General features: G+C 40.2%; 1 protein-coding gene across 1 annotated transcript in view; it reads left to right on the forward strand.

Annotated features, from left to right (window-relative positions):
- Positions 1 to 17,925, forward strand: part of ADAMTSL1 (ADAMTS like 1) — a 380,207-nt gene that overhangs the window by 185,306 nt on the left and 176,976 nt on the right. Inside the window, 2 exon segments of the mRNA XM_038552482.1 lie at positions 6,586 to 6,887; positions 12,645 to 12,774. Coding sequence (XP_038408410.1) covers positions 6,586 to 6,887; positions 12,645 to 12,774 — 432 coding nt within the window.

The following is a 17,925-nucleotide window of genomic DNA, read 5'->3' on the forward strand; positions in this document are numbered from 1 at the left end:
TCAGAAGACAGCTCCAACAGAGTTCCAAGGCACTGTGACATTTAGAATTCAAGGAGAGAAGAAAGGTCTAGAAAAGGAAACTGAGAAGGAATTGACCAGAAAAGAAAAGAAAGCCAAGAGTTTGTCATCATGTAAGTCAAGAGGATAAAGTAATTCAAGAAAAAATGACATGGTCAGCTGTGTTGGATGCCACTGGAAGCAAGATAGTTGAGGGCTCATTTGTTGGGAAGAGCAGATACTCTAGGACCAGGATCTTCAGAAAGTGATTATTACCTGTCTTTCTGCTGGCTCTTCTCTTACTATTGAAGAACAAACTCCTGATGGTTAACAAGATACCTCCTTTAGTAAGACTTTTTGTCATACTTTGTCAGGAACCATGTTGAGAAAGATAGGTCAGAACTGCAAGATGAGTTTAACAGAGTCCTCAAGTATGAGGCTGTCAGCTTTGACAGAGCCCCTTAGTCTCTGACTCATTGGAACTCTGAGAGAACTCTGATACCCCGCAGCATTTCCTTCTAGTATAAAGTCCCTTTGAAAGGAGAATGTGCCCTTTAATGCAGCCAGGCTTTCTTTTCCCACTTCTAGCACTGTGCGTTTCTGCAAGAAAGTCAAGGAGGCATTTTTGCAAAGGCCAGCTGCCTCTCAAAGAACCCAAAAGGGCATCATTCTCATGAGAAAATGAAGTTTGCTTCTTGGAAAAGGCCACTAAATATAGTTCTCCCAGCACTGCCTTAGTCTCTTTGAAATTGGGTCCTTCCTCCATATTTATTTATTTGTTATTGGTCAGTGACATCTGATGGGATGGTGACTGAATTTGTTTCTCAAATAGATGTATTAGTGGTTGATTCAAAATCCTCATTGTGTTTTGTTATTTTAATTTCTGGAATTCGTCTATGCTTGGTTTTACAAATGAATCACCCTACAGTGACATAAGACTCTCAAAACCCATATATAATACTTAAGGATTTGAGGAACCTATGAAAAAAAGCAGTGCTATCAATGTTTTGTGGATCGATGTCCTGGAAATCTTTGAAAAATTGTGCTTGAAGACTTTAATATGAGTTGCATAACGAGGATGAATTGCTTGCAGCTCCAGAGAGTTGTAAGCTAACAACAGCAGTTGAGAAATATTTTCATAATTCCATATTTAGGTCAAGTATCCTTGACTAAAGATCTTTCACAATAAGTTAGATTGTTATTTATTTGGAATGATTTAGGTGTGGTTCTAAGTGAATGGAGAGGCCTATTTTGGATAAGTGTTCTCCCAAAACTTTATTGCCCTAGCTATATTTTTAAAGAATCATTTTGAAAGTTGTCTTGGTGTCATGGGCTTTACAGTTAATTCTAAAATCCCTAAAGTGATTCATTAAAGAGTCACCTTCCCTTTGTAGTGTTCCAAAGGTTTTTGTTTGTTTACTTATTTGGGAGGGTTTTGAAAAAAATCTTTTACTTTTTTGAGAGACACTAAATACTAAAGAAGTTTACATGAGGTCTTTTGATCTCATATAAAATTGAGAAGGATGAAAGAAGGTGTCTCCTGTTCTACTTTCCAAGTTTTTGTCCCACCCAACAGCAATTTCTTTCGCTCTCATTTCTAAATACCTCTTCAGTTCAGATGTCAAAATGCCAAGCTTTGATTTAGGAAACTGCACCTTCTCCTAAAGATCTTACTCCATTAATGTCTCAAGGATTGCTCAGAACCAGGAGGAGAACCAACTTTTCAAAACTAAAGAAAAAGGATAAAGAAAAGAAGATTGCATTCAAAATAGATGAGGCAATGTAGAATAACAACATCTTTATCAATAAAGTATGGTGACTTTTTTTGCTCCCAAATGATATATTTATGTAAAAGACTCTCCGGTTAATTTAGGGTAGAATTATTTATACTGTATTTTATTTTTCTAATATACTATTTTCCAGATCCTTCTGTGGCCACTAGTTAAATGATACAATTTCAGAAAGGGAAAAACCATGATTCTCGTGCATATATAAATTGAACCTCTGTCCAAGATTTCATCTACCTCATTAATTAATGAGGGTATCAGGAAAATGTTATGACCAATTCAAAGGAGATTTCGAAGAACCATACATATTTAGGCAAATAAGATGCAGGAATGGATCTACAAGTAGATGTAAAATAGGTCTGTCCACAGGACAGCACTCAATTGCATTCCATTAGCCACAATTAATCTGCATTTCTGTGGGCAAGAATCATTTGCATTATCCATTTTCTGTCATTTGTAGAGTGGTAAAATAGCTCCCAGTCAATGAGAGACTGCAATAACTAGGAAGGATGCACTGGACAGGGTGCCCACTAGCCTCTTGGGTCACTGTTACACCTTTTATGATTTTTGCCTATACTATTCAGTTCATTCCACCTTCTCTCCTCACCCTGAAATTGTATCACCACTCTCATGTGCAAGCATACACCAAAAGAAAGACGGCAAAGAAATCCACAAAGCCTATCAGACATCTCACTAAAATTTAGTAAGATCGAAAACAAAACCAAAATTAAGTATTTCTCATGTGATTTCCTGCAAGTTTTAGTTTGCATTTTGAAACTAGAGAATGAGGTGAGGCTGGTAGAAGCATTACGATAACACTCCTATAAAGCTATTCTTATTTTGAAGAATCCCAATGATTTTTTTAAACAAACAAACATGTATATGAGAGAGGAGAGGAAACTAAGAAGAGAAAAGATAAAGTTAAAAATCCTAGGGGTGGTTGGCTGGCTTACTTGGTACAGCACACAACTCTTCATCTTGGGGTTGTGAGTTCAAGCCCTATGTTGGGTGTGGAGCCTACTTAAAAGAAAACAAAAAACAACTTAGTCAAAAGACCACATGTGCATAAAACTGGAGCTGAACGCTGGCTATGATCTGCAGTGACACGAGATTAATTAACCAAGAGTGGATGGTTTCTGTTTAGCACTACATTAATAAAGTGATAGTTTTTATTATTTTGGTCCATGCTCTGACTTCATAATAACCACATATAAACTAAACCACATTGGGATTTTACAAGTGAATTTGATTATCACTGTTTTCTGTTTCATAAAAGGGACTATGATAATAACTCCAATTAAAGGGTAAGCCTTTTGTTAATGAAACATGAACGATTAAGCTTGCAAATTGAAGACCATACAGAAGCATAAATCATCTATTTGCCAGGTTTCTTTTTTAATTTCCTGGAGATGGGAAAACTGAATGCAGAAATGCTATCGATCTTCTCTGAAGTTAGAGCCTATCTCAGCAAGAGCTCACGTATCCAGCGATTCTGCATTCACCCCACAACAGTGCTGCTAACAAAAAGAAATTTAAAAGTACCCAAATTAAACTTCAAGAACAAGAGCTTTTTTCATGAAACACTTGTACATCAAAATGACTTTGTTTAAAAAAAAAAAAAAAAAAACCTACTGACTCCATCTTAAAGGTCCTACTTTAAGGATTCCAGCTCGGCAAGTACTAATCAAACCAAGTCTCCTAAACCTTCCACTGAGACCTCCTGGCTCAGTCGCCTGCCCTCTAACCGACCTTGCTTCTTCCCACTTGTGGCCAGTAAGCTCAAGATAGTAAACACAATGTTGGGAGATCTAGGGATGTGGGGGAAAGTTTTGCATGAAACACAGTTATTATTCACTTGGCCATTTGCTCTATTAGATATTTTTCTTTTGAAATATGATCTCCTGCCTTCAACAAGAGGGAATTTATTATATCATACAGTGTATGCACTAGAGAAATTAAGATGCCTGCCAAAAGACAGCACTGCTTAAAAGCCAAATCATTTTTAATTGGTGTGAACTTGATGAAGACCTAAGGATAGTGGGTTGAAAGATAAGCCAGAAAGGCTATTTGACATTTGATAAGACTCTCACTTGGGAGACATAAAATAGATGTTTATTGTTTTTTGCTATTAACCCTAAAGGTCCAGATAATAAAAAACAGACAAATGCATGTGTGTATGCCCCACACACGCACACGTTTATTTTCATTTAGATGCTGCTTCAAAATAAGGTTCAAGCATTGCAATGGGTTCATGAGGCTCCAGAAATGTGCCCTTTCTACTTTGTGTGCTTTTGGTATATTATCTTCCTGATCCTGGAATGAGACCAAATGCAAAGTGATTGACATGATAGGCAAGGAGAGCAGAGGGTTTGGTTTGTAGATCATTTAGATTCTAGATTTCATTTGAACTCACTTTGGAAGATAAAACATAAATCAATTTAACTGCTTTTCATTCTTAGAAACTTATATATGTGGAAAAGAGAGAAACCAAGACTTAAGTTTAAAGATCATTTATGAATCTTAGTGTGCTTGGTATCTCCACTAAAGGTCCTAGAGCAGGACTTGGGAAACTACAGTCCACAGGCCGAATTCATACCTTTCTCCTACCAACCTCCCTCCAGGTTTTTTTATTAAAACAAACAAACAAACAAACAAACAAACAAAAACCAGGTTCCAAGACTAGGTTTGCATGCCTCCTCCCTCCTTTTTTTTAATAAATAAAGTTTTATTGGAACACAACCACACCCATTTCCATACATATTGCCTATGACTGCATTCACAGCACGTTGGCAAGAGTCGTTGCAGCAACAAAGACCCAGAAATGACCCACAAAATCAAAAATATTTTCTATCTGGCCTTTTACAGAAAAAGCTAGGTGATCCTCGTTGACTCATAATGGTCTCTGAAGATAGCTATTAGGGGGTGACAGAAACTTTCCCAGCGTAGGTAAAGCTAATAGGGTGCAGTACTTCTTGAGATCTTGTCACTTTTTTATTTGAAAATAAAATTCATTCCTACATTACTAAATAAGAAACATTATTCACACACTATCATCAAGGTTGGCTGACTTTTCCTTTGCTTTTGGGTTTTTCTTACACACAAAATAGTTTAATATGCATTTTCCTTTATGTCTACACCTGGATTGTAGCATTCAGTGTTTGTGTATTTTTCACTGTTCTTCTTCCAGGAGCCAGACAGACAGGTATATGTGAATGTGTAATAAGAGGGTTAAAATTATTTTGATGGCAGAGTTGGCTTTTATATTTATAAAAAGCTCCTACAGGTGGCATTATTTAAAGAGAGGGAGACTTTTTAGTTTTTTAGGATACTATTTTCCCCCCAAGTTCTCTGGGTGCCAGAAGATAGATCAAGAATTCAAAAACAAGAGAGGGAGGTAACATTGTAATGAGAATGTCTTGGGAATAATTCTGGATGGCTCTTCCTCCCTCATCCACCTTCCTGACAAGGTTGTATGTGACCTTCATTCTCTCCTAGGGGATGGCTCTTCCAGGCCTTCGACACCGTGAGCTGTTGGGGGTTGGAGGAGTCTGGCTCTCTTGGCCAGCTCCATGCACAGCCCAGGCTCAGGCAACATCTTTGTTATGATCCTTCCAATTTGAAAACTTGGATAGGGTTTCCTGCTAGAATTTCTATTTCCCTAAACTAGATATGAACCATTTGCACTTGCTAAGATTTAATGCCATAATCTTATCAGTTCTTTCGTTTTCTGCCAAAGTCAAGGTTAGGAGACCAGGTTTGCATGCCTCCTCAGCACGAGTCTCTGTGAGAAAGCAGTAGGATCATGGAAAAATAAAAACGTTTTATTCCAAAGTTCTTTTTCCAGATTATTATACTAACTTTTTGAAAATCTTAGTGGTTTCCTCTTGGGCTTTTCTCCCTAGGTCTCTCTCAAGGTCATTGCAGTCAAAGCCATTGTAGATTAGTGAGAGAGAAAGTCTTTTTTTGGAATTTGGATATTGCCCTGTATTATAGAGAAAACTCAGAAGAAAATCAAATTCTCACTAGTGTGGCTCCTCTGAGGGGTTGGGGGAGAGGAAGCTGTTGAACAAACTTGAATTGAATGCAGAATTTCTTGTTTACTGTGACACGTCTGTGGATTTAAATTTGTAGCACAGCTTTTCTCTACGATATAAAAAGTATTGTAGTCCAGACTAATTCAAAGAATGTGTGAGGAACAAGACTCTGCTCCATTCTTGGAAACTTACAAAAAAAGAACCTCTTTCTATATATAAATAAATCTTGGGAAGCACATTGAACAGAAAAGCAAAAGAAAGTTACAGAATATGAGATCCAGACCAAAAAAAAATTTTTTTTTAAAAAACCTTCCTTAAATATCTCCAAGGGCTTATTTTGTGATAGTTTTTAGGATCAGTATTAGTCTGCTGTAAGAATAGCCAGCATCTTGTGGAAGGCACAAGTGCTGGGATTTAGAGAGAGAGAGAGAGAGAGAGAGAAGAGAGAGAGAGAGAAGAAACCACCGATTTCCTGCTTTGAAGAGCTACCACTGTGGGTGCAAAGCAGGGAGAGAACAGGTGGTCTGTGGCTGGAATGTCTTACAGCTGGGAGTTCATATGACCCAAAAAAAACAATCCAGAAACTATGGCAAACGAGCTCATGAACTAAACAGAAGCACCCATCGCGGGACAGGGTGTCAGAGCCCTGAGCACATCCCAGGACAGCGCTGGGCAGTGGCGACAGGTGGGATGCAGCCCCCCACAGCCCCCACGGTCTCCTGCCTGGGGCTTCTCATCCTGTCCTCTTGCTTGCTTGCTGACTGCAGGTTCATCCCAGAAGCCTGGTCGGCCTGTACGGTTACCTGTGGTGTGGGGACCCAGGTGCGAATGGTGAGGTGTCAAGTGCTCCTGCCTTTCTCCCAGTCCGTGGCTGACCTGCCTGTTGACGAATGTGAAGGGCCCAAGCCAGCCTCCCAGCGTGCCTGTTACGCAGGACCATGCCATGGGGAAGTTCCTGAGTTGACCCCAGAAGAGACAGATGGCCTCTTCGGTGGCCTACAGGACTTCGACGAGCTGTATGACTGGGAATATGAGGGCTTCACCAAGTGCTCCGAGTCGTGTGGAGGAGGTAAGAAGGGGGCTCTGGCCCAGATCCCCTCCATCTTCTTGTCCTTTTCCTATAACCTCTCCCTGCAGGAGACTGTGTCACGTGACTGCCTCTAGCCCAGGAATGATAAGCAGGGGGCGGAGGGGAGGAAGCCCTTCTAAATGTAAAGCACACGGAATGAAACCCAGATGTATTTCCCTTTGGGCTCGCGTGGCGCTCAGGCTGTCAGCTGTGAGTGGCCAACACAACTCATGCTTTTACTTTCACTTGTCATTCTGATGTTTTGCAATGTATCCTGGTGCATCTGACTGAGAACCCAGTTGACACTGACCTGGCAGTGCTCTCGACATTCAGTTTTATTTATCTCCTTGCTTCAGTGCATGTGGTATGGACCAAGGCCCAAGATGACAAAACATTCTGCTCTTCCCCAGAATAGGTTAGAGTCCCCCTGATTTACTCAGCTGATTTCCCAAAGCAATATCCCTTTACAAAGCAAAAAAGGGTCCACAAAGGGCACTTAATACTGTGGTCACCTGGAACCGGACAGGACTTTAAAGTCTGACCCCACTGCCATTTCACAGATGAGAAAACGAAGATCTAAAGAAGCTGAGTGACTTGAAATCACACAGCTAGTGAGGGGCAGCTGCGATTAGGCCTGCTATTGATCTGTTCGCCTGTCTAGAGTCTTTCCAGCGCATGACACTTCTTTAAGCACTTAGAGAATTCCTGAGGCTTTCCCCTCACGAATATCATTTAACTAATGATAAATGTGTCCATGTACATTATCCTGGTTCTTTAGGGATATTCCACGGTGATCACAATAGACTCAGTGATTCTTTATTTCAGGTGTTATAAAGGGGTCATACGGGAAGAGGAAGGCATCTAAGTCAACAATAAATTCTTTAAGATTATGATCCTTCTTACACTCTAAAAAAATACATCAGGTTCATAATGCCACTGCCTCCCACATCCACTCCCAAGAGAGATTTTGATAGGTGAGGAAATGCTGGCTAATTTCCTGCCAGACCCCTCTCACTGATTATCAGTAACCCCTTTTGCTACATTAAGGTTCTGCATTGCCAGCAAAGTTTCTCAACTGTTATTTTTTAAAAAGTATATTAAAATTACTTTCCAAAACTGTTTTTTGAACCATGACATTTTGGAAACTTTTAAAAAGGCGTCTTTGGTCATTACAGAGAATGTGCAAGTACATGTGCCCCAAATGTTCACAAGCACTTGAAAAGGGATGAATAGTGAAACAAGCACATACTAGCAAAGAATCCCTTTTCTCCATCAGATCTTTTAGCAAGCATGTAATAGTTTTGACCTTGAGGTTCTTGTTTGTTTCTAAGTCTTCCAGTTTCAAACCATGAAATTCTTAAGTGTTTTAATGGAGGGCCCTGTTATTTTTAAAACCTAAATCTTTCCATCTGATTCTGGAAGAGTTTCCTGGAACTCAGCTAATCTCTGTTCTTGAGGGGTTCTCCAGGCCCACTGAGGACATCTTTTCTTCCATGCTTACGAAGGGAGACTGTTAAATAAGCTTTGATGATCTCTGAGCCAGGGCAGGAGCTGAGAAGTTAGGTAGGAGGACCACAGCCGATTGCCACAGTGGCTTCTTTCCAATATAATGAGGAACTCAAGAGTTCAGATGGTGTGTGTTTATCCCCAAATTCCACAATCACCTGAATGGAATGATCATTATCTCTAGTCTGAAATGAATGTGCTTTGGAAAAAAAATTGACTTGTGGTCTCTCAGTTATGGTTCTCAGTTACAAGTCAAGCCTGGAACTCTATGAGCAGATGGAAAAACTAGACACAGTCGTGGAATAATAAATAACCAGATACCTTTATCTTTGAGATTCTAAACACTCTGCTGATCAACCAGAGGTATAAAACTCAAAGCGTAGAGAGCATGTGGAATGTTTTTCATTTCAAATGTTTTCAGAAGATAACTAATTTGGAAATAAGATTTGGACATTTGATATACAATTGATCTCTGCCTGTAGGAACTGAGCATCTTTGTACAACATAAATTGTACATCCTTTATATCCAAGGCAGGGTAAAGTTACTGAAATGTCTTATGGCTTTAACTGTCGACAACTGTGCACACTTACCTACACTTATGTAACTGTGCCAAGGTAATATATTTACACCTAAAATGTTAGAGTTGAAAATTCCAAAGTGGTGAAAATATGCTTGGGTTATATGGTCCATATGATGCCCATATGCACTAAAAAAATCATTTCACTGTGTGGGACATGTATATTTTGAAGTCAGTGTTTGGCAGTAACATTGTATTACCAACTTTGATCTTTCACCAAAATACAACCTACAAGGTTATATATATTTTTAATCATTCTTGCTGAAACCAACCAAAAACATGCAGGATTAACAGATAGACTTTAAATCAATTTTGGATTGTAAGCCTGGTCAAGCTAATTTCATTGTCTTCTCTATCTCAAGAGCAGAAACTGGATAGACACAGAAGTAACCTTTCACCTAGCAGAGGTAGCAACCAGAAGGAACTAGTTAGTAATTTAGGCTATAGTTGGTGGCTGTGTTTCCCCAAGCTGTCATCAAATATCATGTAACAATTATGCTATTCTGGCAGATATAAACACTGAAAATCCCTTTTTCTGGAAGATTGAGCCTAACCTGCTCAGATATGTGCCCTGAATCCCACTATCATCTCCTTGTTATATTTTAATTTCCCCGTATGTGAGCAGCTAATAGGTGTGGTCGAGGAGAGTGGCTTTGAACCTGAACAGCTTTACTATGTTGAACTCCTAGATGGTAAAATCAACATTAAAATAGAGCTGAAGGAAAACTTGAAATTTATTTCAGCAAGAATGAAAGGTGAAGTCTTCTACCTGCCGCTCCCCTGCCTTTGCTTCTGTCAAGAAAGGAAAACGCAAAATTGTGAAGTACTGTACTTAAACATGTGTTCCGTGTTGGTTTAAAATGTCCTCTAAGTGCATATACTAGCCTGTTTGGAAATAGCACGCACTTGATGAGCTAACTTCTCACATCCTGGCCCCACACCGCTGGGCCAAGTATGCTGTGATCTCACAGGTGAGGTCTTCACATGCCCTCCCTCCTGCAACTTCCCACACTCCCATTACAGGGCAGCTCCCTCCCTCCATGTTCCTTACCCCAGGCATGCCTCTACTACCTCCTCTGGCCTAAACAGCACGATGCTTAGAATGCCCTGCCCTTAAGGCATTTTGTTCATCATGCCACAAAAATGTATTGTGTGTTGACCACAGGGCTGGTCCCAGATACTCCTTAATTATGACAGAGCTCTGTCCTTACTTTCCCTCAGCACCCCAGGCCCCTCCTAAGAATGCCTAGGCAACTGGCCCCTATGGCAATGGCCATTTAACATGGTGTCAGAGGCCTAGTATTTTGTTTTATAATGTTAGATTCAGATTTAGTGACTCTGGAATGCTCATTAATCTTGGTACTTACCCACCTCGAAGGTGATTTTTATCTTAGGCGAGGATTTATTGGCTTGGGGTAATATAAATTGGTATTCCACATATCTAAGAGAGGACTATACTGATATCCTTTCAGAAATGCAAGCCCTTGCAACACTTGTCCTTTGCAGTCTTAGAAGAACCTAAGTTCTACAAACTAGGAAGTCACAAACTAGAAACAGAGTACATCCCCTACACATCCCCACACCTGAAGCATTTTCAAGTAGGACAGGTGACAAGGCCTATGATCACTCCCTGCTGACATCATTGACTCAGTTTCATAAAATGTTCCGTAGCTGGAAAAAAAAAAAAAAAAAATATATATATATACTTTATTTTAGAGCAACATTTACAATCTCTTGAATATTACCAGGTAGGCAAATGAACTAAAAACCTAATTTCTAATATAACCACAGCTCTAGGTTTTGTATGGAAGAGTTAGCTTCATCCAGCACCTTGTCGTCATTACCTTAATAATGCCAGACTATTCCAGAGGGAAGTATCAGTGATGATTTCAACAATTTCTTGTGAAATGTTTTGCTATATCATCATACCATAAATTTCAAATGGCTCATCCCAGCTGCAACCAAGAGAGCAACACCCTGTCACCAGCATTACAGAATATGATGGGACAGCCTAAATGTCTAGTATAAATCGCAAATGCTCCACCCTGAACTGGCCAGGATAGATTTAAATTACATTTCAAAGCTCATACAAATATTGGAAAAAAGAAAATTTACCTCATGGCCTCAAGGTAAATACTGTGACTGATTTTTTAAAATGTTTGATTCATCAGACTTCTGGGAAGAAATAAAGGTGATTCAGATTCTGGTTCTAAAATGTCACTTTTTAAATGGTGGTCTTGCTGAATGACCTCAGTCAGTCTCCTATCACCTTAGGAAGCATTAGACCATTGACTGGAGTCATAATTCCTTGAAGAAACGTGGAGAAGATGGGAAGTGTGAAGCAGCAAGGCTAGTGAGTGTGAGGCAATGGTACTGTATTAGGTACTAATTGATAAAGCAAGACAGAAATAAGAACAAGAAAATGTAAATTTATATATAAAACTATGTGAGTTGTGACATACTTTGCCAAAACCATATACAAATATTTAACTACAGATAGATATATTTAGTTTCACATATCTTTATATACACAGCTATGTATGACTGAAAGCAGAATATTAAGAACATGTTGTCTTGCCTCTTCTTTTTTTTTTTTTTTTTTTTATCTTGCCTCTTCCTTACACTGACTCTGCTGAAATTATCCCAGATAAATGTCTAGGAACTGCCTACCATTGATCAACTACATAACCTTAGCAAGTCTTCCCAGCTTTCTAAGCCTCAGTTTCCTTATCTGTAAAACATGTATAAAAATAGTCCTTACCTCATGGAGTTGTGGAGAGAATTGCATGGTGCATGTCATGCTCTTAGCATTGACACCTGGCTCATGATGTACAACTCATAGATTTCAACTCTCATTTTGACTGTGGGCACCAGAATGAAATTTCTGGTCATTACTGTACCAAGCTAAATGTTCCCTTGCTCCATGAAGATTTCCATAAGGGGTCCTGCACACCATCTTGAAAGACTAGCCAGTAACTCTATGCCAATCACTGCTCAAACTCCTGTTTTCTTAGCTCCGAGTCAGAGACATGCCAGTGTCATTGGGAACATTGTTTCCCATAGATGTAGAAAAGATTGCATTTCATGGGTTTAGTCATTGTGCACCTTGTTCTCTTTCTCTATTCCAACTTCCAAAGCTGTCCAGGTCACTAAAGAAATGAACTAGAATCAAAAGGAAACCAGCAAAGATTGGAGTCCCCAGTGTGAGGCCCCAGGAGAACAGCAGTTTACAGAATATTAGATATTAAAACACAGCTCTTGGCCTCCCTTCCAAATACAGCAATAGCCAGTTGATTAAAATATTACATGTGAAGGTCTTAGGGACATTTTTTCTTGTCACTCTGCTCTCCTGCATTAAATTATCACATTTCAACTTTGGCAGCTCTATAACTTTGGTGGCATTTTTTGAAGCTTTTCATCAGTACTGGTGCAAGCTTTCCCATTAAGGAGGTTGCCCTCCTCAAGAGACATGTTTATAGAGGCACAAGCTCATGAGTCCTTACTCTCTGATGGAGCGATGCTTGACAAGATGGGCAGCCCTGGGCTTTAAGCTGCAATCTCTGACATGCAGCCAGAGTCCTACCATTCACAGAGGCCTCCCACCAGCTGCCTTGTCTACACTTCATCACTGCACACACGCCCACTCTGGCCTGACAGTGTGATTTGTACGCAGGTGTCCAGGAGGCTGTGGTGAGCTGCCTGAACAAACAGACACGGGAGCCTGCTGATGAGAACCTGTGTGTGACCAGCCGCCGGCCCCCACGGCTCCTCAAATCCTGCAGTTTGGATCCCTGCCCCGCCAGGTAAGGGGCACAGTGCCTGCCCTGCTACCCAGGAGCATGTTCAGAGTAGGGTGCATCTGTCCGTGGGCAAGACCAGAATGCTTATTGTTCAAAACCCAGTGTTTTGAAAACCAATTAGCATCAGTTAAAACTTTTAGTCAAATCCACTTAAATTTAATTGAAACCAGGACTTTGGAATTCCAGCCCAGTGGTCATGCTCAGAGTCCAGAAGACTCTATGCACTGGAATGAGCCCCATGGCATGACGGGAATGTGCTCGTGCTGCACTGCAGTTGTCTCCTGAAGGGAACTTGAAGCAACCACAGACTTCAGGATCTCTGCCATTTTTAGCCTGGGTCCCAAACCCTCACACCATAGTAATGGATTACAGAGTATAAGAAACTGAAGTGACTGGGTGGTATAATTGATCCACTGTGAAATCTGTATGCACACAGCATGCAGATTCATTATAGCATGCTCTGGAGTATATGTGTGTCATTCCACATGCATAAAATCAATTGAAGCATTTCATTGTTCGGTCCTGCCTGGGTCTCATTTTTACCCAACCTTGAGTCTTAATCAATCCAATCACTGGTTTAGTCCACACAATTTTATGGTGTCTTGAGAGACTTGCCTGCAGATACTTCTTTGGAACAAATCTCTGTGGAAGCTAAACCATTTTATCAATGATTCTGGTTTCAAAGAGAGATGTTTAAAGAACCAAAGCCAGATTTTCAGGTCTGCTGATGGGATGAAGAATGTTCTAAGATAAGGTCATATCCTAGCTATAAAGAGGAATGCTTTTTCAGAACAATATTTCTTCTCTTCCTACAAAGTAACATGGAAGAAGCACTGTGTTGCCTTCAGGAATCGACGATAATTTGCGGATACAGCTTGACTTATTTCTCAGCAAAATGCCTTCCTTTGGAACTTAAAGGGTCCAGACTATAGGTCATATCAGGGCACAAGCTTATAGTGACACTTCTTCTGGTCACAGAGATGTCTCATATAGTGATCTAAATGGGGGACCTGGCAATCCCTTTTCCAACACAAAAGTGAGGAGGGCCACTGGTGCCATCTTCTCCACAGCAACCAGAAAAGCAGTCAGCCATTGCTTGGAGCAGCACCCCACCCATAAGAAGAGCAGTCAATAAAATAGATTCAAGGGCTAGACCCAGAAAGAGCTAGATTCAGTGCATTAAATCCTGAAAGACCTCTTTCCTCTCCCTGTTCGACCTAGTCACACATCTCCAACCTAACCTCACAGTTCTCCAGTTGGGCAAACCTAACTGCACAGGCAAGGGATATTAACCCTTTCTATTTGACTACATTCTTTCCAAATTGGAAAAAGCAGAGTAGTTTTGGCATGGACAGCCTGTAAGGGCCTTGGCTAGGAAGTCCAGAGGTTCTCATCTTAGCTTTGTCACCCACGAGCTGTGTGGCATTGGGAAAATGTCTGCCCTTTTTGTTTCCACATCTACAAAACGAACAGGCTATATCTGAGGTCACTACATCCTGCTCAAATATCCCGTGACTCTTTGTTAGTCTATAGGCAGACGCACTGGACAGCTACTGCTGTGGGCTGGTAATTGATGTCATTTCTGTTCCACTTATTTACCGTCACTTTAAAAACAAGCCTAAGTGTCTAACCACATTCCAGGGCTGTAATGACATCCAAATGCTGTGATGGGCTGAGGAGTCAGCACCCGGGCCCAGCTGAAGATCTTGTGGGATTTGCAGCCACTAAACACGATCCTCCCCGGGCAGCAGAAGGGATAGGACACAAGGTGTTACTTCCCATCCTCAAAGTACGGAGCACGGTTAAATTAGATGAGCTTAATTTGCTCTGTGACCTTTATATTGACTCCCAGACAAGGACTCTTGTTAGGCTTAACTTTATTGCATTTGCTCCAGATAAACTTAGTACTTTGATCTTCTACCAGCCAATTGTCAGACTGACAGGCAAGACCTCTCTTACAGGGCACAGCCAGGGGCTTTGGGGCCAACCAGCCATAGTTGAGTGTTTAAAGACTGAGGCTAATGAAAACGACAGAGAGGGCCAACAGACAGTGGCCTGAGATGACTCACACTCTTCATCTTGTGTTAAAGGGCCGAAGTCAAATTTTCATCTTAAAAAGGGAGAAATGAACGGAGATGCATCTCCCATGAGATATTTCAAAATGTTGTCGGGGGAAAACAATCTCTCATTCGGAAAAGAGGTATAGACGTACATGGAAGAGAAAATGGGTCTGGTAGGGACATAATAGCGTGTTGTTTTCCCGAGCACCTTCTGTTCAGTTTCATTTAAATCTTTAATTCTTCTTGTGCACAGATCAGTGATCCCTGCACATTTTAGAGTATCCTCTGATGGACTCTTGGCCTGCACTGATGTCCATGTGTTCAAAACACGGTAGCATTTTTCTCTGGGACATGCAGAAATGATGTTTCTAGTCTTGTTCACCGGGTTTATGTCACTGAGAGGTGGCTGCTGGTTAAGATAAGTAGCTTTCCCAGGCAGTTGTCAGTGCTATGCAGGTTAGGGAACCACTTTTCCTCTATGTGTGGTCAGAGTTATCAGATCAGAGAATGCCATAGACCTGGAGGGCATGTCCCATCTGGGCTGTCTTTCTGAGATTAAATTTACCTTCTCCTGACTTAGTCTGTGTGGCTAGCAGAGCCGGTATCAGAAGCACGTGCCCAACTTTCTCCAGGTTTAGATGAATACAGTCTCACACCCAGCTATCCACAGCAAGAAGGGTATTCTCAAGCTGGAGGTTTTCTTATAGTTCCAATACGTGTGTGTGTGCGTGCGCGCGTGCACGCACATGAGTGGGCATGAGCATGGACTGCCAGCATTTTGAGGGCACTTTAAAAAAAATAGTAGTTGTCTATTAAAGAGGACTATATTTTAAAGTCCTCACTATCAACTCTGTGTCCAAATCTTCCTCTCTTATGAAACTAGCAGTTGGCATTATGTCTGACACACAGCAGGTGCTTAGTGTTTATTGAATACATGGGCATAACAGACAGGGCCAAATGTATAAGGAGTAATATTTAGATCCGAGTATTAATGATAGCTGGGAAGACACCAGTGCTGTGTATCTCTACTGTCCATCCACCTATCCCCTCTCTTCCACCCACAAGACGATGCTGAAAGTGCTATTATTAGAGTCCCTTCTGTAACTTTAAAGCTTTAAATACCAATTCAATATATAAATAGACTTAGGATAAGGAATCCTTTATGTTAGGAGCCATGTATAGCAGAGTATCCCCAAGATAAGAATAAGAGAGCAAACTTTAATAGAGGAAAGAATGGACATAATGGAGGCTGAGTGAATTGTTAGCATTACCCAAGGAATAGTTTGATTGTTGGGAGAGACGGAAAGTAGTACACCCCCCTTAACAACCTTGCCTAAAATTGGTAAGAAGAAATTAGGACCATTTTTACTTGTGAGCTGACGATGAGAATATTGCATCAACGTTAATAGCAAAGAGGTTATAATTACAAGGAAGGAAATTTATTTTTGTTACCTTTACCACCATCTGAGTTATTGGTGTTGAGAAGCTCCTCCACCCTGCTCACCTTCATGGGTGAGTTAGACTGGTTTAAGGGAGAAATGTCCAAAAAGGAACTAAAATCAGTCATTAGGAAAAAGGTTGGACTCCTTTTCCCAATACGGAAGCTTTCTGAGTATTATAATTATGCAAGTTATTATACATGAATATTCTCATTCTTTAAAAGTCAAATGCAGCAGAATCAAGGAAGAAAGACACATATCCCCTTTTTACCACCATACTCTATAGTTCCAGAACCTTCTTCTCCCCAGAGATAAACCACTATTAATGATTTAGTATATACCTTTCCAGACCTTTTCCTGTGAATTTATATACATATATGAACATGAACATCTATTTATATACATATATAGGTTTTCTTCCCATTGGAACATATTATGTATATTACTTGGAAACTTGATTTTTCACTTAATAATGTCTACTAAAAAAATCTCTCCCATCCTTGAGACCACCAAAATAAAATCCAGCAGATAAATTTTGATCTGTGTTCAGATACTGCTCTCTTATGATTAGCTACATACATGACCTTTAAGAGGCTATATACCTTTTTGAATCCTCAGATTCTTCATCTCTAAGATAGGATCATAGTGGGAACTCAGAAAAATTCTCTTTTTCCTCTCTTTCCTTTCTTGGTGAGCAATACTTTTAGTTTGAAATAAAACATAATTTTTTGTATTTAGGACTTAAATTTGATTAGATTTTTCTCTCTTATTTAACTAGGTCTTATTAAGTTTTACTGACTATCTCCCTGGTTTATTCTAGCAATGACATGAACAGCCCAAAGAGAGCCAGAAAGCACTACCTTTAAAAAAAAAAAAAAAGAGCATGACTGTTATTAATTATAAGCATTTGATAGCTTGGCCAGTGTGTGTTGAAAAGATTTGGTAAACGTACGTGGAGGAGGGGAAAGAAATAAGCAATGAAAGCCAGATGGCTGAAAATGAAGGAAATTCCAGGCAATTTCTGCAGCTTTGTTCTAACATACTTTTTAAACTAAACTTTTATTTCTGTGCAACAGAGAACAGCTGAGTGGTGCAGAATAGATAAACAGTGAAGGGGGAAAAAAAAGCCCGTAATTCCAGGAACAGGACTTGGTTTCTGCCCCTCGCCTCAACCTCAGTCTCTTTTCTCAGACCTAGGGTGGTACCTCGAACCAGCAAGAACTATAAAAGAAGTTTGAGAATCCCTATTTGAGACGAGAGAGTTAAGAAAAACGTCTTAAAGGTCACAGAGTCTCCTCTTTAAAAGCAAACTTCAGAATGCCTATTTTATTATACACTAACAAAATCCATGCGTACTAGCAGCAAATGATTTCCAATTTCTAATTTTCTTTTATATTGGCCTAAAATGGCTAGAGCAGAAGGTGTTGCCTTTTTACACAACCACGTTTTAATTTATTTGATGGGGCTTTCAAAGTTTTGCAGGCACCTTCCCCTTTGACAGCTTGTTTTAAGGGTTACTGTTTCAACATGCTCTCCAAATATTGGTTTATCTTCTGCTGTGTTCCCAAAGTTTCCATATGCTGCCTTTTGGCTCTGTCCATGCTAACTTTTAAGCACTTCAAGCATAAGCACACCAAAGCTCACTGGCGTCCACA

Source organism: Canis lupus, chromosome 11 (assembly GCF_011100685.1).
Source record: "Canis lupus familiaris isolate Mischka breed German Shepherd chromosome 11, alternate assembly UU_Cfam_GSD_1.0, whole genome shotgun sequence".
Classification (NCBI taxonomy): domain Eukaryota; kingdom Metazoa; phylum Chordata; class Mammalia; order Carnivora; family Canidae; genus Canis; species Canis lupus.